Source organism: Mobula hypostoma, chromosome X1, assembly GCF_963921235.1.
Source record: "Mobula hypostoma chromosome X1, sMobHyp1.1, whole genome shotgun sequence".
NCBI lineage: Eukaryota > Metazoa > Chordata > Chondrichthyes > Myliobatiformes > Myliobatidae > Mobula > Mobula hypostoma.
In genome coordinates, this window is record NC_086128.1 from 57477644 (window position 1) to 57505511 (window position 27868).

Sequence of the window (27868 nt, forward strand, 5' to 3'; positions counted from 1 at the left end):
AGGTGAAGAGGTAAGAGGCCAGAGCAAAGAATAAAAGAAGAGGGAAGAGGGAGGGGAAAAAATTCACCAGAAGAAATCAATGTTCATGCCATCAAGTTGGAGGCCACCTAGATAGAAAAAGAGGTGTTGCTCCTCCACCACCTGAGAGTAGTCTCATTGTGGCAAAAGACATGTAATTGAGTTTTGACCAGCAACCAATCCGGACATCAGAAGTTTGAGAGGGAGGGATTTCACTCAGGTCCACAGCCCAGGTAGGAAAAGGCAGCAGCGGACCACAGCAGCGTAATTCAGCTTTCACCAGTGACCAGTCAGCATTTGGAATTGATTAGTAAGAGCAAATTAAAGGAAGGCAGAGGCAAGCACAGTGGACAGAGTCAGACTGGCAATCAGGCATTAGCTCTTCTAGGCTTCAGTCAGACAAAGCGAAGAAAAGAAAAGCTCCAGGTAAAGTTTTTTTTTCTCCTTCCCTTCTTTATATCTGCTCAGTTCAGACAGAAGAGATGCCGGGCAGGATAGTGGAATGTTTCTCTTGCAGGATGTGGGAAGACAGGGAGACCTCCAATGTCCCTGATAACGACAATTGTGTGAAATGCATCCAGCTGCAGCTTCGAACAATTCACATTAAGGAGTTGGAGCTGGAACTGGATGAACTCTGGATCATTCAGGAGGCTGAAGGGGTGATAAATAGGACATACAGAGAGGTAGTTACACCCAAGGTGCAGGACACAGGAAACTGGGTAACAGTCAGGAAAGGGATAGGAATTAAACAGCCAGTGCAGAGTACCCCTATAGCCATCCACCTCAACAACAGGTATATCACTTTGGATACTGTTGGGGTGGGTGGGGGGGAGCATGACCTGGAAGAGGAAAGTCACAGTGGTTGAGTCTCTGGTGCTAAGTCTGCCTCTGTGACTCAAAAGGGAAGGGGCGGAGAAAAGGAACGCTGTGGTGATAGGGGATTTGTTAGTTATAGGGGAACGGACAGGAGGTTCTGTGGATGAGAACACGATTCCTGGATGGTATGTTGCCTCCCGAGTGCCAAGGTTTGGGACATCTCAGATTGAGTCCTCAGCATTCTAGAGTGGGTGGGTGAACAGCCAGAGGTCATGGTCCATGTAGGTACCAATGACATGGGTAGGACGAGTGATGAGGTTAAAGGGCAGCACCTACAGGGTTGTGATCTCAGGATTGCTACCCGGGCCACATGCTACTGAGGCCAGAGCTAGGAAAATTATTCAGTTTAATATGTGGCTAAGCAGTTGGTGTAGGAGGGAGGGCATTAGACTTTTGGATCATTTCGCTCTCTTCTAGGGAAGGAGGGATCTGTACAGAAGGGACGGTTTGCACCTGAACTGCAGGGGGACTAATATCCTTGCGGGAAGGCTTGTTAATGCTGCTTGGGGAGGGGGGAGTTTAAACTAGAGTTGCAGGGGGAAGGGAACCAGAGTGCCAGAACAGTTGGTGGACAGGTTGTGGTTCAGAAAGTCTGGAATCAAAAAGGCTGAGCATGGTGCGACTGATATCCTGAGCTGCATATATTTCAATGGAAGAAGTATCGTAGGAAAGGCGGATGAGCTCAGGGTCTGGATCAACACCTGGAATTATGACATTGTACCCATTAGTGAGGTTTGGTTGCAGGAGGGGCAGGACAAAGTATTCTGGGGTTCTGCTGTTTTAGATGTGACAGAGCAGGAGGGATTAAAGGTGGTGTTATTTAGTCAGGGAAAATATCATGGCAGTGCTCCTTCAGGACAGACTGGAGAACACGAGTACCGAGGCATTATGGGTGAAACTGAGAAATAAGAAAGGTATGACTATGTTACTGAGGCTAGAGTACAGACCGCCTAACAGTCCTAGGAGTTTAGAGGAACAAATTTGTTAAGATATCGCAAATTGCTGCAAAAACCATAAGTATGTTAGAGTGAGGAATTTTAACTTTTCACATATTGACTGGGAATCCCATACTGTCAAACGACTAGATAGGATAGAGCTTGTCAAATGTGTTCAGGAACATTTCCTTCATCAGTATGTAGACGTCCCTTTGAGAGATTGTGTGATACTGGATCTGCTATTAGGGAATGAGACAGGGCAGGTGACAGAAGTTTGTGTATGGAAACACTTTGCATCCAGTGGCCACAATGCCATTAGTTTCAAAGTGAATACGCAAAAAGATAGGCCTGCTCCGTGGGTTGAGGTTTAAATTGGAGAAAGGACAATATCAATGGTATCAGAAATGATCTGGCAAGTGTGGATTGGGGCAAGCTGTCTTCTGGCAAAGGAGTACTTGGAAAGTGAGATGCCTTCAAAAATGAAATTCAGAGAATACAAAGCTTGTACATACCCATCAGCATAAAAGGTAAAGATAACAAGTGTAGGGTCTTTGGTCTTCAAGAGATATTGAGGCCCCAATTAAGAGAGAAAACAAGGTACATAGCAGGTATAGACAGGTAGGAACAAATGAGGTGCTTATGGAGTACAATAAATGCAACAGAAATTTCTTCCCTCCATTCAGGCTTAAGACTCTCCACACTAGAAAAAAGACCTTATATAACCATTTAACTATCTGTGCTCTATTTTTTTAAAGCAATGACGTACACTCAGTGGCCACTTTACCGGGCACCTCCTGTATCTAGTTCATGATCTTCTGCTGCTGGACCCATCCACTTCAAGGTTCAACGTGTTGTGCATTTAGAGATGTTCTTCTGCACATCACTTGGTAACATGTGATTATTTGAGTTACTGTCACCTTCCTGTCAGCGATAAGCAGCCTGGCCTTTCTCCTCTGACCTCTCTCATTAACAAAGCATTTTTGCCCACAGAACTGCCATTCACTGGGCATTTTTTTTTGTATCTCACACCATTCTCTGTAAACTCTAGAGAATGTTGTGCGTGAAAATCCCAGGAGATCAGCAGTTTCTGAGATGCTCAAACCACCCTGTCTGGCACCAACAATCATTCCACGGTTAAAGTAACTTAGATCACATTTAGGGATAGATAATTTATTGATCCCAAAGGAAATTATAGTGTCATAGTAGCATTACAAGTGCACAGATATAAATATTTCTTTCCCATGGTGACATTTCTGAACAACAACTAAACCCCTTGACCATGTCTGCATGCTTTAATACACTGAGTTGTTGTCGCCTGATTGGCTGATTCGATATTTGCATTAATGATCAGGTATATAGGTGTACCTAATAAAGTGGACACTGTGTGTAGCTCCTTCATAGTTATTAGCATAGATGCTAGCTTTTAATTCCAGATTTACCAGCCTGATAATTTATACATCGAGAAATGTTTCTCGTTTCCAATAAAAATCCAGGCCAGGTTAGCTCTCCCTCAACATCGCACTGTGACTGCATTCAGCAGGAATTTTTCAATTTCATCTAGTCTGCAGATAGAATGAACAAAATAAGATGCAAAATGAAAAAAAAGATGCATGGTTAAAACAAACTTTTAAAAAGTTAAAGCTGAAGTTGTAATAAAAGATACTAACATGGCCTGCTGAGTTCAAAATAAATTGATTATCAAAGTATGTATCTGTCGCCATATACTAGCCTGAGATTAATTTTCTTGCAGGCATTTACAGGAAAACAAAGAAACACAACAGACTCAATGAAAATTGATACACAAACAAAGGCTGACAAACAACCAATGTGCAAAAGAAAGCAAACTCTGTAAATACAAAACAGATACATAATACCGAGAACTTGAAAATGAATCTATAGGTTGTGGAGTTAGTTCAGCATTGTGGTGAGTGATGTTATCCAAGCTGGTTCAGGAGCCTGACGGTTGAAGGGTAGTAACTGTTCCTGAACGCGGGGGTGTGGGACCTGAAGCTCCTGTACCTCCTTCCTGAAGGCAGCAGCAAGAAGAGAGCATGACCTGGATGATGGAGGTCCCTGATGATAGATGCTGCTTTCATGTGGAGCACTCCTTGTAGATGTGCTCAATAGTTGGGAGGACTTTACCTGTGATGGACTACTCTGTATTCACTGCTGTTTGTACGATTTTCTGTACAAGGGCATTGGGATTTCCATACCAGGCCATGATGCAACCAGTCAATATACTCTCCACCACACATCTGCATAAGCTTTAGATAACATGCTCAATCTTTACAAACCTCTAAGAGACTAGAGGCGTTGCTGTGCTTTCTTCATTATGGCACTTGCATGCTGGACCCAAGAGGGATCTTCTGAAATGATAACATCAAGGAATTTTAAGTTGGTGACCCTCTCCACCTCTGATCCCCCAATGAGGACTGGCTCATGGATCTCCGATTTCCTCCTCCTGAAGTCAATAATCAGCTTCTTGGTCTTACTGACATTGAGTTCTGGTTGTTGTTCTGTCACCACTCAGCCAGATTTTCAACCTCCCTCCTATGTGCTGATTTGACACCACTTTTGATTTATCACACAAGTCCAACAGGTGGTTGAGAAAAATGGCACATTGGCCTTTATTGCAAAGATATTAAGAGTTTAAGAATAGTAAGATTTTATTACAATTCGAAGTTCAAAGTATATGTCACTATATACTACCACAAGATTCATTTTCTTGCGGGCATTTACAGTAGAACAGAGAAATACAATAGAAACAATGAAAAACTACATACAAAGAGTGACCAATGTGCAAAAAACAAAGTGTGAATAGAACAATAAATAAGTAAATAAATAATACTTAGAACATGAGTTATAGAATCTGTGGAAGTTGGTCCATAGGTTGTGGAATCAGTTCAGTATAGTGGTGAGTGAAGTTATCCACTCTGGTTCAGGGGTAAAAGTTTGGGCACCCCGGTCAAAATTTCTGTTAGTGTGAATAGCTAAGTGAGTAAAAGATGAACTGATTTCCAAAAGGCATAAAGTTAAAGATGACACATTTCTTTAATATTTTGAACAAGAAAAACTTTTTCATTTCCATCTTTTACACTTTCAAAATAACAAAAAAGGAAAAGGGCCTGAAGCAAAAGTTTGGGCACCCTGCATGGCAGTACTTAGTAACACCCACTTTGGCAAGTATCACAGCTTGTAAATGCTTTCTGTAGCCAGCTAAGAGTCTTTCAATTCTTGTCTGGGGGATTTCTGCTCATTCTTCCTTGCAAAAGGCTTCTAGTTCTGTGAGATTCTTGGGCTGTCTTGCACGCACTGCTCTTTTGAGGTCTATCCACAGATTCTCGATGATGTTTAGGTTGGGGGACTGTGAGAGCCATGGCAAAACCTTCAGCTTGCGCCTCTTGAGGTAGTCCATTGTGGATTTTGAGGTGTGTTTAGGATCATTATCCTGTTGTAGAAACCATCCTCTTTTCATCTTCAGCTTTTTTACAGATGGTGTGATGTTTGCTTCCAGAATTTGCTGGTATTTAATTGAATTCATTCTTCCCTCTACCAGTAAATGTTCCCTGTGCCACTGGCTGCAACACAAGCCCAAAGCATGATCAATCCACCCCCACGCTTAACAGTTGGAGAGGTGTTCTTTACATGAAATTCTGCACCCTTTTTTCTCCAAACATACCTTTGCTCACTGCGGCCAAAAAGTTCTATTTTAACTTAATCTGTCCATGGGACTTGTTTCCAAAATGCATCAGGCTTGTTTAGATGTTCCTTTGAACCTTTTGAATAGAACTTCTTGGCTGCAAGAAGAAAGCATGGCCTGGATGGTGAGGGTGTTTGATAATGGATGCTGCTTTCTCGTGGCAGTGCGCCTTGTATATGTGCTCAGTGGCTGGGAAACTTTTCCTGTGATGAACTGGGTGTATCAAAAGTTCAATAATTTCAGCTGGAAACCTTATTGTGAGCCAATTTAGCAAGCAGTCTTTAACAACATCTGGAACCTACACCTCATACAGTTTGGTTTCTTATGTGCTGGTTAATCTGTTGTACCTTTGTACTCTGACAATCACATTAATTAGGATTAGGCATATTTTAAGAATTTGGCAATAATAGCAGTGAAAATTGTTGAAACCTGTTGGTCATGAATCTCCGAAATGTCACTTCTTTGCTGCCCCTTTGGTGCCCCATCAAAGACCGAGTTAGATTCTGAAGCCAGTGACATTTTAAAAGCCATTCAAAAGACTCCAATACTGAACATCAAACAGACATCTCTGACCAATGCCTCCTACTTGACATCCCACAGTGACTCCTGATGTTACAAGGGGAAAAAGACGAAGATGAGCAACAATTTCCATTACATCTATCCATGCACTTTACTTGCCCAGTGTAATATCGATGCACAAGTCAATAAAAACAATGTGCAGCTGGAAGCAATAATCTTCATTTAGCACTTTTACCACATGATGATAAACTGTGGCAGCTCAAACGTGCAATATTCTGGATGATCAGAACTAGAACAAGGGGCTCCCTTTCTCAGATGCCCACTCAGAATCAGATCCCATATGTATTAAATTAGCACCCGGCTCATGGAATCACAATCAAATAATATCTAGGAACAAGTCACAAAGGGAAATATTAGATTAGGCACAAGTCATAAACATATGATTGCAAAGATGCTGGAAATCCAGAGTAACACACACAAAATGCTGCCTGACCTGCTGAGTTCCTCAGCATTTTGTGTGTGATATTAGATTAAGTGATCTTTTTCAAACTGGAAGTTGGGGGGGGGCGGGAAGAAATCAATAGATATGGATATTCAAAACTTAAAAAGAAATTGCTTTAAGTACTCAGGTCAGGCAGCATCCATCGGGAGAGAAACAGTCAAGGACCCTCTACCAGAACTGGAAAAGCAAAAAAATATCAACTATCTTTTAAGTTGCAGAGATAGAGAGAGTGGAAAGAACAAAGGGAATGCCTGTAATAGGAAGCAAACCAAATCTGTCAAAGTAACTTAATTCAGAAAAAATAAATAAACTGAAATCACAATGTACAGATACATAGATTGAGGATAGGTTGAGCGAGCTAGGGCTTTTTTCTTTGGAGTGAAGGAGGATAAGAGGCAACTTGACAGAGGTATACAAGGCGATAAGAGGCATAGATAGAGTGGACAGCCAGAGTCTTTTTCCCAAGACAAAAATGGCTAATATTAGGCGGCATAATTTTAAGGTGATTATTGAAAGTGCGGGGGGGGGGGGGTGATGTCGGAATTTTTTTTACATGGAGTGCTGGGTCTGTGGTATGCTCTGCCAGCAGTGGCAGTGTAGAGGCAGGAACATTTAAGAAACTCTTATATAAGCACATGGATGACAGGAAAACGGAGGGCTATGTGGAAGGGAAGGGTTAGATCAATCTTAGAACACGATAAGAAGTTAGCATGACATTGTAGGCCAAAGGGCCTGTAATGTGATGTAATGTTCTATGTTCTATCTGTGGAGAAAAAGTTATCCAGAACTGTTTAATTTATTATGGACCCCTGAGAGCAGTAACATGTCCTGATGGACGATGAGGAGCTGTTTGTAAAACGTACTTAGGGGATCATTGAAGCACTGGGGGAGGTCAAATTCAGAGATGTCATAGTGGGATAGAATTAAACATGACAGGAGACTGTGAGTTCAGGATCTCCCTTAGTGGACAGGACAGAGGTGTTCAGCTATGCATTTCTCCAATTGGTTTGATCACATCAAAAGGAAATTGTTTGAGGTACTCAGCAAGGCAGGTAGCAGCCTTGGGGAGGGAAACAGTCAATGTTTCAGGTCAAGGACCCTCTGCCAAAACTGAAGAAGTGCAAAAACAACTATTTTTTAAGTTACAGAGGTAAGGAGAAAAGAACAAAGAGAATGTCTGTGACAGGACCCAAATCAGATCTGTCAAAGTAACTATTAATTTAGAAATTGGAGAGAAAAAAGAAACAAACTGAAATCAAAATATGTTGATACACTTGTGGGGGGTGGAAGACAGGGAGAGAGGGGGAGAGAGGAGGGGGGAGAAAGGAGGGGGGAGAGAGGGGGAGAGAGGGGGAGAGAGGGGGAGAGAGGGGGAGAGAGGGGGAGGGAGAGAGGGGGAGAGAGAGGGGGGAGAGGTGGGGAGGGGGGTGGGGAGAGGGTGGGAGAGGGGTGGGGAGAGAGGGGGGAGAGAGGGGGGAGAGAGGGGAGAAAAAAAAAGTACTTGTGCAAAACTGTTTAATTCATTATGGACCCCTCAGCCAAAAACATGCCCTGGCGGAAGATGACCTGTGGAAGATAAACCCTATCTCACTATTTTTGTCTTCTTTTCTTGCACTACTTATTTTTATATATATATATATATATACACACACACATATATATATATATGTATATATATATAGTTTTTATTGTAATTTATAGTATATTTTATGTACTGTAATGTACTGCTGCCATGGAACGCAAATTTTACAATGATAGTAAACTTGATACTGATTTCTGGGTTTTCTGAACCACTGCCTCCCTCTCGTGATGATACCCCTAACAATAATCTTAAATAGGAACAGATGGAAATACCTTACAACAAAATACTTAAAAATCAAAATATCTTTCAAAGAGGCAACTTGTATGCTTACTGTCATGGCTCTTTATAGCATACACGTCCACGGTTGGGTCAAACTCCCCTGGTCCAAAGATTCGTGGGAAGTTCAACATATTTCCAGGGCTATCCGGCGGGGTTCCATATGAACCAACAGGATGGCTCATTCCATCGTTTTCACAATCTTCTTCCTCGCCTTTCTCCTCCACTTCGACCTCTTCTTGCTCGGCACGATCTACGTCATGGATACCAACTAACAGGCTGTAATCCATGATCTTCAATTGTGCTAAAAACTGTTTAAAAATAAATTTTGTAAAGTGAAGCTGTTTAAATAAAAATACGTCCCGATGAGGGGTCTCAGCCTGAAATGTCGACTGTTTACTTTCCTCCAGCATTTTGTTTGTGTTGATCTGCTGAACTACAGTTGTGGTTGTGACTGAGAAAAGTATGTAGTTTAGATAGCCATATAACCAAAATATCCCAAATCTCTACATTTAAACTTTGTCACTTCAAACCAGTTCATTGATTATAAGTGCATTTGGGACAACCAAGAGGATTTTTTAAACTAAATTAATTGTATTCACCTTCCCCCTTACCTGGTCTCACCTGCCAGCTTAACTGCATTCACCTTTCCCTCTCCCCACCTTCTTACTCTGGCTCCTGCTTCCTTCCTTTCCAGTCCTCATGAAGGGTCTCGGCCTGAAACGTCAACTATTTATTTCCCACCATAATTGCTGGCTGACTTCCTGAGCTCCTCCAGCAGTTTGAGTGTGTTGCTCAGTATGTCCCAGGTGGAGTGTTTCAGTCATTCCTGGGAGTGTATCTTCTGAAAGACTCCCAATATCTATACCATATAGGTTCCACACGGTAGGCTTATTCAGAAAGTTAGAAGGCATGGGATCCAGGGAAGTTTGGCCAGGTGGATTCATAATTGGCTTGCCTGCAGAAGGCAGAGGGTGGTGGTGGAGGGAGTACATTCAGATTGGAGGATTGTGACTAGTGGTGTCCCACAAGGATCTGTTCTGGGACCTCTACTTTTCGTGATTTTTATTAACGACCTGAATGTGGGAGTAGAAGGGTGGGTTGGCAAGTTTGCTTTCGACACAAAGGTTGGTGCTGTTGTAGATAGTGTAGAGGATTGTCAAAGATTGCAGAGAGACATCGATAGGATGCAGAAGTGGGCTGAGAGGTGGCAGATGGAGTTCAACCCGGAGAAGTGTGTGGTGGTACAGTTTGGAAGGACAAACTCCAAGGCAGAGTACAAAGTAAATGGCAGGATACTTGGTAGTGTGGAGGAGCAGAGGGATCTCGGGGTACATGTCCACAGATCCCTGAAAGTTACCTCACAGGTGGATAGGGTAGTTAAGAAAGCTTATGGGGTGTTAGCTTTCATAAGTCGAGGGATAGAGTTTAAGAGTCGCGATGTAATGATGCAGCTCTATAAAACTCTGGTTAGGCCACACTTGGAGTACTGTGTCCCGTTCTGGTCACCTCACTATAGGAAGGATGTGGACGCATTGGAAAGGGTACAGAGGAGTTTTACCAGGATGCTGCCTGGTTTAGAAAGTATGCATTATGATCGGAGATTAAGGGAGCTAGGGCTTTACTCTTTGGAGAGAAGGAGGATGAGAAGAGACATGATAGAGGTGTACAAGATAGTAAGAGGAATAGATAGAGTCGATAGCCAGCGCCTCTTCCCCAGGGCACCACTGCTCAATACAAGAGGGCATGGCTTTAAGGTAAGGGGTGGGAAGTTCAAGGGGGATATTAGAGGAAGGTTCTTTACTCAGAGAGTGGTTGGTGCATGGAATGCACTGCCTGAGTCAGTGGAGGCAGATACACTAGTGAAGTTTAAGAGACTACTAGACAGGTATATGGAGGAATTTAAGGTGGGGGCTTAGATGGGAGGCAGGGTTTGAGGGTCGGCACAACATTGTGGGCCGAATGGCCTGTACTGTGCTATACTATTCTATTACCTCTATTATATTCTGTCTACGTTAAACACACAGTAAATTTAGTGCTCCAAACACCTCATTAACACACATCGGCTGTCTTTACGTAAATGTTGTGTGTAAAACTGATTCCACACACTTGGCTACATCTGGGAATCAAACTACTTTGGTGTTCGTCCCAATGAAAGGTCTTAGCCCGAAATGTCAACTATTTATTCCTTTCCAAAGATGCTGCCTGACCTACTGAATTCCTCCAACATCTTGTGTGTTACTCTGGATTTCTAGTATCTGTAGAATTACTTGTGATTGTGGGTGTTCAAGGGGTTTGTGTTTGGAACGTCTAAAATATTGCTGATGAACTATGGCAAATCTTCCGATCACACCACTGCGCCAATGTTCCCTCTAATTTTCAGTAGTCAGTGTGCGCAAATATCTTATGTTGTGCAAATTTTTTTCCTGTGACAATAGTATGTGCACACTGAATGCACGCATGGGACAGTTCATGTAGGTTTACAAAATATTTGACATAAAACTGCACAGAATAACAACAAAATAACATACATATTTAAGTCACTCAGTTATTTTTTCTGTCTCCTGTCTTTGCATTTACCCATTCTTTGTAAACTCTATAGAACTTCCATCCAATTGATAGCTTTTGATTCTCATTAACATATCCAAATGACATTCACCTAAATAGTTTCTCAGCTTGCTTTTGAGTTGATTCATTAAGCTAAAACCTCGCTCACAGTCCGCACTAGATGCAAGAAAGGTTCCCCCAATGTCCATCAACTGTGCAAGGTTGCAAAACTGTTCATTTTGAAGTACAAATGCCACCATTTGAGCAAAGTTTGAAATTGGTTTGGATTTAATTTTTTCTTGGGTTTGGATTTAAATTTTTCTTGCACGGAAAATTTGAAATCCTTAAACTGTCTAACTATTACAGTATCTCCAGCTAGAAATTCCTGATATTTTAGACGTAAGGTACTAACTTGTTCATCACCAAATGTGAAGTCACAATCTGCAAATTGCGGAGAAATCACTAGCTGACCATTCTTGTACCTCATCTTCAGAAAACCTTTCTTCTAAATGAACACAAAGACTATTTATAAAAGTCAACAGCGAACTTGTATCTACTGTGTTGTTTTCTTCACGTTGTTGGCTTAGCAAAACTTTAACTCTGTCACTCCACGAAACATTGTCTCCCAGATACTGCTTTCTAATCTTGTTAATTTTGCCTCACGCAAAATGAAGTGAATCAATCGGTGTCAGCCACTCTTTTGCAGAACCTTGCACAGTGCAGCCAGTTCATCAAAGACATCACTCAAAACCTGTAAAGCTACTTCTTATGTGATGTTTATCAATTTCTTCTGACAGTATTTAGCCACAGGGTCATTTGACTGATCTTTTTCAATAAAAACTTAGTAAGCTATCTACAGGATTTGAAACAGATCTTTGTAAACTTTACGATATGAACACTGTCTGCCAAAGATGGCTGCTGCCGTGATGCAGCTGTACAAACCGGAACAGGAAAGGTGAGGTGACGTAAATTAGTGACGTGCATTGTGGTACTTGAAAAACCGACTAACTAGTTAACAGAAACAGTTAGCTAAAAGATTATTTTCAATAAGTATAATTATTAATTACATTATTTTAGATAACTAACCTTTTGAGCGCACATTAATTTCCTTTGTGCGCTGGTTGAAAAATGTGTGCGCACAGCTTAGAGGCTGATTTATACTTCTGCGTCAACTCAACACCGTAACCTACGCAAGTGGCCTACGCGCATTGTGAGCATTTATACTTGTGCGTTGGTGTGTCTGCGTCGCTCTGCAACTCGCGCACGTCACGCATGCGCACACACCTGCCCGTGCAAGGCTTCATGGTCATGGTAGTCTTTCTTGGGGCAAACTAGAAGCGAGCGTCTTTTTCGTAAAAGCAAAATGTGTCCTCCATAATTTCGGAGGTCTGTAAAGCTTTATGGAAAGCATTGCAGCCAGAGTTCCTTCCCTGCCCTTCAGTCACCCAATGCAGTGTAGGAGGAAATGCGATGCTACCAAGCGGACCAATCACAGTTGTTGCGGTCTGCGTCGCCGTGACACGTAGTTACATTTTGGGAGAGATGCTCGTCAGGCTATGGCGTAGGGATCCACGTAGGCACTGCATAGGGTTCGCGGCTACGCCGTACCTACGGTGTCGACTTGAAGCAGAAGTATAAATCAGCCTTTAGAGGGAACATAGCGCTGCACCTTTATGTCAGTAGGCACCATTAATAAAATGAAATAGAAAAAACTACTGGTTCACCAGAGTAACACACACAAAATACTGAAGGAACTCAGCAGGTCAGGCAGCATCTATGAAGAGTAATAAACAGTCAATGTTTCGGGCCAAAACTCTTCATGAGGACTCATAATTATATTATGAGTTATTAGTTTTACCCTCAAAATAAACTCAGATCAGTGGCATTTTATATTCTAATGAATAGTTATCCAGCGTCCCTTGGAACCACGTGTTGTGTCTGAGTTTAATTCATTCTTTCAATAAGAGCACCAGGATGATATGTTAAAGGAAATAGAACTGAAATCCACATCTTACAGTACATATGTACAACCAATTGTAAATGTGAATTTGATATATTATTTATTCTTCACTGAAAACAGTACAATGATTCAAATCCAGCATTTTCCAGGATAAACTTAAAAGTGCTGTCTGAAAAAAAGCAAAACACTTTACGCTCCATCTGGATTCATTAAGTGCGAGATTAATTCAAGTGCTGATTAGACCGCGGTTTAAGCTTTAACATAAGAGATTCTGTGGATGCTGGAAATCAGAGGAAGACACACAAAATGTTAGAGGAACTCAGCAAGTCAGGCAGCATCTATGGAAAGGATATTTTGGACTAAGACCCTTCATGAGGACTAGGAAGGGAAGAAGCCAGAATTGTATTAGTTCACAAGCAGTCCCAAATCCAAGATCCATTCAATTGAACTGCAAAGCTGAGCATCACTGCAATGAACTTCAACCATATCATTTTATTTAGAGATCTGGGCCATGAGCCCATACTGCCCAATTACACCTATGTGACCAATGCACCAACTAACCTGTGCATCCTTGGAATATGGGAGGAAACCCATGTGGTCACGGAGAGAACGTACAAACTCCTTACAGACAGTGGCAGGATTTGAACCCAGGTTGCTGGCACTATAATGGTGGTATGCTAACTGCTATGATACTGTGCTGTCGCAAAGATAAGGATTAGTTTTATTTGCTACATGTACATTGAAACACACAGTGAAATGTGTTGTTTTGCATCAACAACCAACACATTGTGACAATGTGCTGGGGACAAACTGCAAGTGTCGCCACACTTTGGGCGCCAGCATAGCATAACCACAACTCATTAACCCGAATGTGGGAAGAAATATGAGCATCTTGAGGAATATCCTGTGGTTCCCAGGGAGAACATACAAACTCCTAACAGACAGTGACGGGAGTCAAACCTCATTTTGTGTTCACTGGCATTGTAAAGCAATTGCACTAACCACTCTGCTACCATGCTGCCCAAAAGTTATAAATCAAAGCGCCATTATTTTCTCAGTGAGGATGATTCTTCCCAAAATACGCGATCAGACCACACTTGGAGTATTGTGAACAATTTTGGACCCTTTATTGAAGGATGTGCTGAAATTGGAGAGGGTCCAATGGCGGTTCACGAGAATGGTCCCAGGAATGTAAGGGTTAATGTATGAAGAGCTCTGGGTCTGTACTCACTGGAGTTTAGAAGAACGGGAGGCTGTTGAATATTGAAAGGCCTTCATAGACTGGACGTGGAGAGAATGTTTCCAATAGTGGAAGAATTTAGGACCAGAGGGCACAGCCTTAGAATAGAGGGATAGAAACACAGAAAACCTACAGCACAATACAGGCCCTTTCGCCCACAGTGCTGTGCTGAACATGTACTTATTTTAGAAATTACCTAGGATTACCTATAGCCCTCCATTTTTCTAAGCTCCATGTACCTATCCAGGAGTCTCTTAAAAGACCCTATTGTATCTGCCTCCACCATCGCCGGCATCCCATTCCACGCACTCACCACTCTCTGCATAAAAAACTTACCCCTGACATCTCCTCTGTACCTACTTCCAAGCATCTTAAAACTGTGTCCTCTTGTGTTAGCCATTTCAGCCCTGGGAAAAAAACCTCTGACTATCCACACGATCAATGCCTCTCATCATCAAGGATGTCCCTTTAGAACAGTAATGAGGAGGAATTTCTTAGCCAGAGGGTGGTGAATCTGTGGAATTCATTGCCACGGATGGCTGTGGAGGCCAAGTCATTGGAGGAGGTTGATAGGTTCTTGTTAGTAAGGACGTCAAAGGTCACAGGAGAATGGGATTGAGAGAGAACATAAATCAGAGATGACTGAATGGCAGAGCAGATTTGATGGGCCAATTAGTCTAATTGTGCTCCTCTGTATGTCTCATAATTTAACATGAGCCAATATGACTGTCTCAGTCAGAGCTTCTAGTCAGTGTGGTTACAGGAGAGTGTCAGTTTCTCAAGTCCATTCTCATACTCAAGCAGATCACAGCTTTTCAATAAAAAACACATATTCTCCTTTTGCTCCACGTCACATCATAAAAAAGATCAGCTGCTAGAGTAACACATTCTATCAGGTGGGATCTGAGGAGGCAAAGGGATAAGCAAAGCTTTGAGTGTCCCATTCAGCAATATCCCAGCATTAATGACTTCTTAATCGTGGGGTACATGGAGAGACCAGACTATTCTGCCTACAAGCTCAGCTTTAAAACATTGTGATTAATTCATTCTGCTGCTCTATGGGCTGGCAGAAGATGTTAGGCACAGGTTACCGTTTAAAGAATGTAAGAGGCATAGGTGAATAAGAGGAGCTGCAAAATCATTGAAAGGAACAAGGAGTAAATTCTTGAGATCCAAACACAAAGGCATCAAGCAGGAGTCAAGTATTCCACATGGAACACTGACAGGAGAGAAGCACCATCCAGCTTCAGGTCCCATCTGACCAAGCATAATTCTGTCTCAGAGATCTTTCTCATGCAGCATAATTCAGCAGTTTCCACTTTGCAACTGTCATCATCATTACTCACCTCAACATCACGCTTAAGTTTGTCCAGAAACATCTTTTTATTTTCATCCCCTATTTGAATTCTTTGCCCTTCATTTAGAAAGTCATTGTCTTTTAGCGTTGGCAACTCTTTGGCCTGAAACAAAAGATATCAAACACACTTACACATAATGCAAGTTACATGACGGTTTGATCCAAATATGTAATTTATTAAAAATAAATATATTAAAATAAAATTTGCTTGCAACATATGGGAAATAAGGCAGAGATACCTTTATTCCCAAATATATAAATGTATTCCATGATCAACTTAACCCTTCCCACCTACATAATCCATAATCCTCCATTTTTCTTTCATCCACATGCTTACCTACGAGTCTCTTAAATGTCCCTAATGTATCTGCCTTACCACCACCCCTGACAGTGTGTTCCATACACTTAAAACACTCTGTGTGGAAAATCCTACCCTTGACATCCCCTCTATAGGTCCTCCACTCACCTTAAAAGGATGTTTGAAGGGCCTGTTTTGGTACTGTAGTGCTCTATGACTCTGAGACAAAAGATATTTTCTGTACTAATAACTTTCCTTCCTATGGGTTCCTTATATATACCCTACAGATATAGCATCAAGAGTCAACCACCACCCAAGGTCAGACAGACTCCAATGCAACAGGTGCAGGTTTGTCTGCGTGATTAAACGTATTGGTTTCAGCAAAGTACCATTTTACACAGAGAGCGGTGGGTCCACGGAATACACTGCCAGGGGGTGGCAGAGACAGATATACTCGGGGCATTTAAGCAACTCTTAGATAGGAAAATGGATGAAAGAAAATGGAAGGAAGGGATAGATTGATTTAAGGTCTGGGTTAAAAGGTCGGAATGACATCGAGGGCTGAAGGGTCTGCATTGTGCTGCAGTGTTCTATGCTCTATATTCTATCATAAGACTATTATTTCAAATTTATATTTGAATAAATAGCGATCAACAGAAAACCGCAACCTCTTCACAATCTTGCAAAGATGCCATTCAAATGTCTGAATACAGAATCTCCCTGAGTTCAGAAGAGTTTTGTAATTATAAATGGAAACTTAAATTACATACACTTATTCCACTTTTTCACAAATCTAACTATTTGGAAAGCCAAGCACAAAGTGCATCATAATACTTCTGGCATATTTAGTTCTGGATTCTGACAGCCTTGACCATTGTTAGCTTGATTCAACTGAACCATCACTGTGCCATGATCCTTTGCATTTTTTTAAAAGATGTTCTTAAAATAAAAGCTCTATACTACATCATTCCCACCCCTTCCCCATCAGGAAGATTATTCAACCATTTACAACTGAGGTATTGTCTGCACTTAGAGCAGAGGGAACAATGTTTCATTGACTGTATACTCGTCTATCAGCTCAAACCTACTGACTTATAATTGCCTATTGCATCAGGGGAACTGGCAGCCCTGTACTACCCTGGTTAAATGATGACTTTATATCTGTAACCCTTTATGGCAAGGTGTTGATACTGTTGCACTACACTGTTTAATTGTCATTATCTTTGCAGTTTAACAATTTACACCTGCTAGTATTTTATATGTACATCTTCCAGTCAAGATGGTGCCTGCCTACAACGCTCCTTCAGTCAACATCTTATGGATAGATCATGAAACCATATATTTCACTTCTTTTATGTCTTTAACATTTGCTTTTCATCTTAAATATGATTCTGGAACTGTTGGAGCCCGGGATTTGCAGTTTGGAGATCATTTGGGTGTTTCAGTACAGTACAGTCTCCGAGAGGATTCTGGGAGATAAAGGTAGCGTGCACAAACCTCGTGGTGAAAAGACTGCGGAACGGTTGTGGGGCGTGAGCCTGTGTTCGACTCCATTTTGCCAATTAAAGCTTCCATTGTTCGGCCATTAAAGCAACAAGCGAGATTGAAACATGGAGGCGAATGTGGAAGGTGATCACTAGCTGCCTGCCTTTTGATCACTGGGGAGATCACTTTGCCGCTGGACAGCGGAGACTGCCTTTTGATCACTGGAGGGATCACTCTGCTGCTGGAGAGGGGAGACTGTCTTTTGATCATTGGTGGGATCGCTCTGCTGCCGCAGAGGGAAAAGCCTGCCACAGTGCCTGGAGAACATTACTCAGGTTTTCTACATTTTGGATATGAACTTGGACTATAAACTATTTTTCAGTCCTATAGTTTTTTATATTCTGTTTTTTTCGCCTGATCTTTCTCATTTTTTTGGGTGAGGAGGATTTGGGGGTTGATGTGCCCGTTCCGTTTTTGTTTGTTTTTTGTGCGGAGAGGAGGGATTTGGGGGTTGATGTTTGTGCTGCCTTTCTTTCCTTTCTTGGTTTCGAGGCTATCTGGAGAAGAAGAATTTCAAAGTTATATACTTTGATAATAAATGAACCTTTGTGTGTATGTATGTATTATGTAACTGTTTAGTATGTTTCCTAATGGCCACAGTTTGTCTATGCAATTGTTCAGTGTGTCCCCTAGTGACGACGTTTGTATGATTCTGTATGCTTCTTTGGTGTTGTATTATTTGAATAGGAGCTATATGATTGGTTAACTCTTATCTAAGACTTGAATGAAATATTTCTTATTTATGGGTATAAATAGAACTGACCACAAGATGCTGCCAGCTTTTGCTTCTTCTTTCCCTTCTGCTGCTAGCATTTGCTCCCATTACTGTCCACACTTAATTTTTTTTGTTTTATTAACACTTCATAAAATGATTGTGAAACAAGTCTTGTGCTTCTTTCCTGAGTTCCAAAAGAACCTTGGATTAAAAACATTAGAATCCAACAGTATGATATGTATCCATTATGGTAGTTGTCTACTAAATTGCTCCTAGCCAGTGGTGCATGTGAATGGTGTTTTCAGAGTATACAGTCAAAATAGCTACACATTAGCAAATCTTAACTAAGCATCTATCACCAACATTCACAATAATCAAAGACTCGTACATTTTGTTTTACCTCTAGCGTGGCACTATTACAATGTCAGCTGTAAGATCTGCGTTCAATTCCTGTCACTGTCTGTAAGGAGCTTGTACATTCTCTGTGACTGTGTGGGTTTACTCCAAGAGCTCTGGTTTCCTCCCACTTTCCGAAGATGTATGGTTAGAGTTAGTGAGATGTAGGCGTGCTATGCTGGCACCAGAAGCCCCCAGCACAATCCTCGCTGATTTGATTTGACACAAACAATGCATTTCACTGTATGTTTCGATGTTCATGTGACTAAAAGCATATCTTTACTGATCAAGGCACACAAACACGAAACTTCATGTGTGGATCATGCACGTCAGGAATGACATCACAGTGGCAACAGGCATGTTTCATTAATTGTTTACTAATCAGAAATGTAACTTGTAACATTTGATCATGAGCCCACGGAGCATTTGCCATTTGAATTTGAAACTCTGAGATTTAATTCAGTCATGGCACCAGGTTGGGGGTGGGGGGAGGTGAATTTAAAGACCATAAGACATAGGAGCAGAATTAGGCCATTCAGCCCATCAAGTCTCATCCACATTCCATTATGGCTGATTGATTAACCCCATTCTCCTGCCTTCTTTCCGTAAAACTTTGACGCCTTGACTAATCAAGAACCTATCAACACTCAGATACACTCAGTGACTTGGCCTCCACAGCTGCTATCCGTGGCAATGAATTCCACAGTCACTACATTCTGGCTAAAGAAATTCCTCCTCGTCTTTGTTCTAAAGGAACATCCTTGCATTCTGAGCCTGTGCCCTTTGGTCCTAGAATCTCCCACTATTGGAAACATCCTCTCCACATCCACTCTGTCTAGCCCTTTCAAAATTCAAGAGGTTTCAGTAAGATACCCCTTCATTCTTCTAAACTCCAGCAAGTACAGGTGCAAAGCCATCAAACACTCCTCATATATTGACCTTTTCCTTCCCGGGATCATTCTTGTGAACCTCCTATGGACCATCTCCAATGCTCCAATACAAATCTCCAAACCTTTCCTTAGGTAAGGGGCTCAAAACTGCTCATTAAAACTCAGCCGTTTCCTTACTTTGATTTACATTTAGTTGTCATATAATAAGATTCAAAACCTGAGGGAAGTCATAGCCGTAACAATTCTGATCTGAAGAAAAGTCAGGGAATTATCCACAGCAGTCTCACCATCAATTCTTAGTGTCATAACTAGAGTATTAGTTCATTATCACACTACTGCTTGTGGAAGCTTGCTCTGTGCAAACTGTGCTATCATGGATTTTATGAAACAGCAAGGATTACACTGCAAAAATCATTTTATTGCAAAGTGCTTTGGAATCCCCTACAATGACATAAAAGTCATTTACAAACGCAAATAGTTTGTTTTCTTATATTAATTATATTGAATTTATTGTATGATTGTATTGATATTCATCTTAATCAATCAATCACATTAAAATGCTGAGATGATCACCAGTGATTTCCTCTCCCCTATTTGTAACATACGGGAAGTGTTGCAAACGAAGGGCTTAAAGCATTGTTGAGGATCCCAAACATCTATCCAACATTCTCTCTGACCCACTACCATCAGGAAGGAGGTACAGAAGCATCAGGACTAGAACTGCCAGACTGGGTAACAACTTCTTCCCTCAGGCCTTAAGACTAATGAATACCTTACCATCACTGAAGTCAGGTCACCAGGAGGGTGAGCAGTCTACTATTTACCTGTGCTGTGCACTTCACATGCATAATGAATTATATTAACTTATTTGTGGTAATTTCTTTCAATGTGCTGTGTGTGATATATATTTTGTGGGTGTACCGTGGTCAGCAGGAACATTGCTTCGTTTGGTTGTATAAATGTACAGTCAGGTGATAATAATCTTGAACTTGTATACTGATGTTTAAGCTTAACTCTGGTATCTTCCAACCTCTCCTTCATCTCAACATCATGTCCTCCTGTTCCTTGCTGCTTAGATAACTTACATACTCATGTAATACAGTTACATTATTTTCTTTAAATTTTTTATAGGCATCCTTTAGTCTCATGAGACCATGGGTTTGTGCCTTGGAAAGTTTCCAGGGCGCAGGCATGGGCAAGGTTGTATGGAAGACCAGCAGTTGCCCATGCTGCAAGTCTCCCCTCTCCACGAGACCGATGTTGTCCAAGGGAAGGGCATTAGGACCCATACAGCTTGGCACCGGTGTTGTCGCAGAGCAATGTGTGGTTAAGTGCCTTGCTCAAGGACACACACGCTGCTTCAGCCAAGGCTCGAAGTAGCAACCTTCAGATCACTAGACCGACGCCTTAACCACTTGGCCACGCGCCAACAGGGATATTCTTTAAATATCCCTGTGCAAATTGACTCAACAAATTTCAGGACATACGTCAGTGATAATACACTGTCCATGAGTTTAGGAGGTTGGAGGGAAGAAAGGGGGTTGGGTTTGTTATTGTTGTTTTGTAGCGTATTGTATTCTGTTGAGCATCATGGGTATGCTATGTCGCCTCTGGAATGTGTGGTGACATTTGCAGGTTGCCCTTAGCACATCCTTGGCTGTGTTGGTTGGTAATACAAACAATACCCATGTGATAAATCTCAATCACTCTTTCAGTTCAAAGCCAAGAAAAAAAAGTTCAGGAAGTTTCAATTGCCTGTTAATGTGTTCTAAACCATCGAGCAACTCTGTTGCCAATGCTTAACTACACTGCATAACACATGCTGTATATTACTCAATTACCATTAGGGTGTTTATTTAATTTATGTACTGGGGCCGCGCTGTATTGAGATTACAGTGTGGAAGTGATGATTGATGTAGCGAGCAGGTACAACCAATACCAGCTGAAATCAAACCGATAGCCCATTCATCTCATGGTTATTCGAGAGATGGACCGGCTATAAAACAATAATCAACGCACTTCAAATAAAAAAGCCATTCATTGTACAAGATGCAACAATGTAAAAAAATGACAAATTATCAGGATACAAAGAGCAAAGATAAACGTCCATTACAAAGTCTACCACCTGTAGAGTTCCAACAAAACCTATTTACACCAGCACCTTTGAACCAAGCCAAAATGTCTTGGAGCACAAATTACTTGATCACATGAAAGGGTTAACATATGAGGAGCTCTGGGCCTATACTCACTGGGAGTAGGGGGGTTGGGTGTTTTACTGAAACCTATGGAATACTGAAAGGCTCGGAAAGAGTGGATCAGAAGAGGATATATCCAATATTGGGAGAATCTAGGATCAGAGGGTACAGCCTCAGAATAGAAAGGTGTCCCTTTACAGCAGAGATGAGGAGGAATTTCTTTAGCCAGAGGGTGGTGAATCTGTGGAATTCATTGTCACAGATGGCTGTGGATGCTAAGTCATTGTATGTACTTAAATTGGATGTTAATAGTTTCATGATTAGTATGGGCATCAAAGGTTATGAGAAGGCAGAAGACTGGAGTTGAGAGGGATAATAAATCAGCCATGATAGAATGGCAGAGCAGACTCCATAGGCCAAATGGCTGAATACTGTTCCTATGTCTCAAACAAGCAAAAATCTGTGGATGCTGGAAATCCAAGCAACACACACACAAAATGCTGGAGGAACTCAGCAGGCCAGGCAGCATCTCTGGAAAGATATATAGTCGACGTTTCAGGCCGAGACCCTTCAGCAGGACTGAAGCAAAAAAGATGAGGAGTAGATTTAAAAGGTGGGGGAGGGGAGAGAGAAACGCAAGTTGATTATGATTATGAGAATACGCAGTCCCCTTTTATTGTCATTTAGTAATGCATGCATTAAGAAATGATAAAAATGTTTTTCCAGAATGATATCACAAAAACACATGACAAACTTACTTAAAAACTAACAAAAACCACATAATTATAACATATAGTTACAACAATGCAAAGCAATACCGTAATTTGATAAGAACAGACCATGGCACAGTAAAAATCTCAGAGTCTCTTGGAAGTCCCATCATCTCACGCAGACGGTAAACCTCCAGTGCCAATTTGCCGATGCAGCATCCTGGAAGCATCCGACCACAGTCCGACTCCGAGTCCGTCCAAACAACTCCAAGCCTCCGACCACCTCTTCGACACCGAGTACTGAGCACCATCTCTGCCGAGCGTTTCGACCCCGGCCCTGGCAACAGGCGATACGCAAAGCCGAGGATTTGGGGTCTTCCCCTCCGGAGATTCTCGATCGCACAGTAACAGTGGCAGCGAAGCAGGCATTTCAGAAGTTACTCTGGATGTTCCTCTGCGCTTTCACGACGGCCGCGCGCGTTGCGTTAAACTGGTGATAGGTGAAACCGGGAGGGGGAGGGATGAAGTAAAGAGCTGGGAAGTTGATTGGTGAAAGAGATACAGGGCTGGAGAAGGGAGAATCTGAAAGGAGAGGACAGAAGGCCATGGAAGAAAGGGAAGGGGGAGGAGCACCAGAGTGAGGCAATGGGCGGGCAAGGAAATAAGGTGAGAGAGGGAAAAGGGGATGGGGAATTATGAAGGGGGGGGCATTACCAGAAATTAAAGAAATTGATGTTCGTGCCATCGGTTGGAACCTACCAAGGCGGAATACAAGGTGTCATTCCTTCAATGTAAGTGTGGCCTCATCACGATAGTAGAGGCAGCTATGGATGGACATACCGGAGTGGAAATGGGAAGTGGAATTAAAATGGGGAGGCTACTGGAAGATTCCGCTTTTTCTGGCGGACGAAACGGTCTCCCAATCTATGCCAGGTCTCAGCAATACACAGGAGGCCCCATGGGGACCACTGGATACTGTAGATGACCCCAAAAGACTCACAGGTGAATTGTTGCCTCACCTGAAAGGACTGTTTGGGGCCCTGAATGGTAGTGAAGAAGGAGGTGCAGGGTCAAGTGCTTTCTGCAGAGATCACTCCCTATGCTTGTCCATTTGTCCCTCCCCACTGATCTCCCTCCTGGTACTTATCCTTGCAAGCAGAACATTCCCCCTGTACTTTCCAACAATCACCTTAAAGTTATAGGGCTTTTCTCTTTGCATGAATGAGGACCTGAGGTGACTTGACAGAGATGTATAAAATGATAAAAGACATAAATTGAGTGGACAGCCAGCAACATTTTCTCAGGGTGAGAAGAGATAATTTCAGAATGATTAGGGGCAAGTATGGGGGAGTGGTGTCAGAGGTAGTTTTTTTCATTTTAATTTTAAACTCTCTTTTATTAATTATTATTGAAGATCAACAAAAAACATTAAAGTAATCAAGTCATGTCAATATGTACAATGAGAAATTAAATTATCAAATAACTGATTAACAAAGCTAAACAATATATCAATAATAAGAAAACAAAAAGTTAAAACTATTTTTTTGAAAAAAAGAAAGAAGGAAAAAAGAACCCCTACTAACTAAAACAAAAAAACCCTACTAACAAAAAAAAAAGTAAAAAAAACCATTGGGAGCACAACCCTGGAGCTATACGCCATACAAGCTTCCATAAAAGAAAAACATCAATCCCTCAACTCAAATCCATTTAAACAAAAATCAGAAGGGAACCATCTTAATCAACTCAAATAGTAGCGGGCAAAAGAACCCCACCCTTTCTCAAAGTCAAATTGAGGATCAAAAGTTCGACTTCTGATTTTCTCCCAACTAAGACATAACATCACCTGAGAGAACCATTGTATCAAAGTGGGAGCAGGGGCATCTTTCCATTTTAATAAAATAGCCCTTCTGGCCAATAATGTAACAAATGCAATAATATGTTGGTCTGATATAGAAATACCATGAATATATTGAGGGATTATATTGAACAAAACCATCAATTTATTAGGTTGTCAATTAATTTTAAAGCTTTAGAAATTGTAGAGAAAATAGATTTCTAAAACTGTTTCAATACAGAACACGGCCAAAACATGTGTGTCAATGTAGCTGTCTCAGTTTTACATCTATCAACATTAGGAAACATTTTAGACAGTCTCTCCTTTGTCAGATAGTAACGATGTACAATTTTAAATTGAATTAAAGTGTGACTGGCACAAATTGAAGAAGAGTTAACCAACTTCAAAATTCACAACCAATCCTCTGTTATCAAGGTCACGTTAAGCTCTCTTTCCCAATCTTGCTTAATCTCAAGTAAAGGATAATTGTACTGTTGTAATAGTAAATTATAAATTTTCCCAATAAAACCTTTCACTAAAGGATTCATTTTTAAAATAATGTCTAACAGGTCAGCATATTGTATATATGGGGCAGTTTTTTTTCCCCCCACACAGAGAGTGCTGGGTGCATGGAACACGTTGCCAGGGATGCCAGGCAGAAACATTAGGGACATTTAGGAAACTCTTAGATAGGCACATGGATTATAGAAAAATCGAGGGCAATGAAGGAGGGAAGGGTTAAGGCTGATTTACACTTGTGCGTCAAATGTACGCCATAGGTACGGCGTAGCAGCATACCCTACACTGTACTCTATGCCGAACCCTACACCGTAGCCTAACGCGCACCTCTCCCAAAATGTAACTACGTGTTATGGTGTCGCAGACCACAACAACTGTGATTGGTCCACTCGGGAGCATCGCATTTCCTCCTACGCTGCAAGAGCTTCCCATTGGGCGACTGAAGGGCAGGGAAGGAACTCTGGCTGCAATGCTTTCCATAAAGCTTTACAGACCTCCGAAATTATGGAAGACCCTGTGCTTCACGCCAGTTTGCAGCTAGTTGCTACAGCCCGTTGACTTCCACCTGAAGCTAAAACTTGAATGGTGATCGCCAGTCTCTGAGTATACTGTGCCTACACTGATGCGAAATAAATGGTTGGAGACGATGAACCAAATCATCAAATCTACCTGCCGACATCCGAAAACATTTGAAATGTATTTCCTTGTCCATGTCTCTCAGTGGCCGGACAAGCACAGAAAATTCATCCTCCTTCAGTTTCAGTCGCCATTGTTTGAAGTTTGAGTTTCTTCGTGTTGAGTTTTGCTAACTAGCATTTTGGCGGTGAATTGCAGAGCGACGCAGACACACCAACACACAAGTATAAATGCTCACAATGGCATAGCCCACTTGCGTACATTATGGCGTAAGCTAGTATGTACAAGTATAAATCAGCCTTTAGATTGATCTTACAGTAGGTTAAAAGGTCCATTGAAGGGCTTTCACTGCGTTGTACTGTTGTATATTCTATGTCTAGATGTGTTAACTCTGATGTTCTGACCTCTCATCCACAACTTTTAATCACATTATTTCCTGTGGGAGCTTGATGTGTACAAAATATTTGCAGATCTACGCACATTACAAAAGTGGCTACAGTTCAAAAGTACTTCACTGCTAAGCATTCTGAAAGGGACTATTGCACATCATGGCTAGTATAACGCTCTATATGCCAGCAACTGGCATTCAGCTCCCGACACTCTCTGTAAGGAGTTTGTATGTTCTCCCCGTGACCGTGTGGGTTTCCTCCAACAGCTCTGGTTTCCTCCCACATTTCAAAGACATAAGGTTTAGTGTATGTAAACTGTGGGCATGCTATGTTGCTACTGGAAGTATGGCAACACTTGTGGACTGCTCCCCAGCACATACCCAGACAGTGTTGGCCATTGACGCAAATGACGCATTTTGATGTATATGTGACAGATAATGCTAATCTAATCTAACCTTTAACTGTTCAGTGTGAATAACATCAGAGTCAAGAAAACAAGAGCTTTCTCAGCCTCCTATCATGAGATTAACGAGGCATGTTGTCCTGCCAGAGGAGTTTGTAGTTACTCAGTAAAAGAGGAACGTAATAGAATTAGCTTTTAATTACTATATTCTTTCTGGTAATATCGATCAATAGCATTCAGTTTAAAATAACATGCATTCTAATGTAATGATGTTTTTGAAGAAACAGCACAGACAAATTCCATAATTACATCCATAGCTATGAAATTCACTTGAGGTTAAATGTTCTGAAAACTTATGCACACATCTCTAGATATATTGTCACAGCCACTCTAGGGATAGGGATTAAGGTGGTTTATTATGAATACGTTTAAAATTGGCTTTATGAAGTCCTGTTAAATCTTGTTCTTGCATCAATTGTCTCAGGAGGTGTTATTCTGTACCTACAGCCATCTACTAATGTAGATGAATATTACTTTCCTCAATGCCTGGTTTCCCTAGTTTATCATAGCCAAGTTCTACTGGCACCAGAGATAGCTCCTCTGGGCTTCTTTCTCTAAGCTCAAGAAGGTGCTTAGAAGCAGCGAAAGTATTTGTTCTTCCCTGTGGGCATCTTCCCAAGACAGCAAAGATAACACATCAGAGAGCCAACATGTTGTAATATGATGGCTTTGAATCTCAATATTTTAAAGTTGTTGCACTACAAGATTAACGTTCAATTCACCAGGAGTTTAACCAGGATGCTGTCTGCAGTAAGGCATACAACATTTTCTAAACAGGGAGCAAGGCAACCTGGCCGTCCCTAAGGGCTAACTTGCAGGTTGAGTCTGTGGTGAGGGAGGCAAATGCAATGCTACCATTCATTTCAAGAGGACTAGAATATCAAAGCAAGAATGCAAAGCTGAGGCTCTATAAGACATTGGTCAGACTACATTTGCAGTATCGTGAGCAGTTTTGGGCCTGTGCTGGAATTAGAGAAGGTTCGGACGAGGTTCATGAGAATGATCCCAGGAATGAAAGGGCTGACGTATGAGGAATGTTTGAAGCCTGCACTCTCCAGAGTTTAGAAGAATGAGGGAGGATCTCATTGAAATTAAACCTATTGAATATTGAAAGGCATAGATAGAGTGGATGAGAAGAGGACGTTTCCAATAATGGGAGAGTCCACGACCAGATGACACAGTTTCAGAATACAAGGACGTCCCTTTAGAACAGAGATAAGGAGGAATTTCTTTAGCCAGAGTGTGGTGAATCTGTGTAATTCATTGCCAGAGTCGGCTGTGGAGGCCAAGTCCTTAGGTATATTTAAAACGGAGGTTGATAGGTTCTTGAATAGTCAGAGCGTCAAAGGTTATGGGGAGAAGGCAGGAGAATGGGGTTGAGAGGGATAGTAAATTGAATTGATTTGACTTTATTTCTTACATCTTTCACATACGTAAGGAGGAAAAATCTTTACGTTATGTCTCTGTCTGAATGTGCAATATGCAATTTATAGCAATTTGTAATAAATGGTATGTACAACAGGACAGTCAATACAGTATAGAAATACAATTGTATCAGTGTGAATTAATCAGTCTGATGGCCTGGTGGAAGAAGCTGTCCCGGAGCCTGTTGGTCCTGGCTTTTATGCTGCCTACCATTTCCTGGATGGTAACAGCTGGGGTGACTCGGGTCCCCAATACATCCTTCTGGCCCTTTTTACGCACCTGTCTCTGTAAATGTCTTAAATAGTAGGAAGTTCACATCTACAGATGTGCTGGGCTGTCTG

At 41.6% G+C, this 27868-nt stretch overlaps 1 protein-coding gene across 7 annotated transcripts in view; it reads right to left on the bottom strand.

The window, feature by feature from the left end:
• Positions 1-27868, bottom strand: part of LOC134340419 (phosphatidylinositol 5-phosphate 4-kinase type-2 beta) — a 258524-nt gene that overhangs the window by 21003 nt on the left and 209653 nt on the right. For all 7 annotated transcript variants that reach the window (XM_063037625.1, XM_063037629.1, XM_063037630.1 and 4 more), the window contains 2 exons: positions 15502-15615; positions 8464-8719 (listed from right to left, as the gene is read on the bottom strand). In XM_063037625.1, the coding sequence (XP_062893695.1) occupies positions 8464-8719; positions 15502-15615 (370 nt within the window). The remainder of the gene's footprint in view (positions 1-8463; positions 8720-15501; positions 15616-27868) is intronic.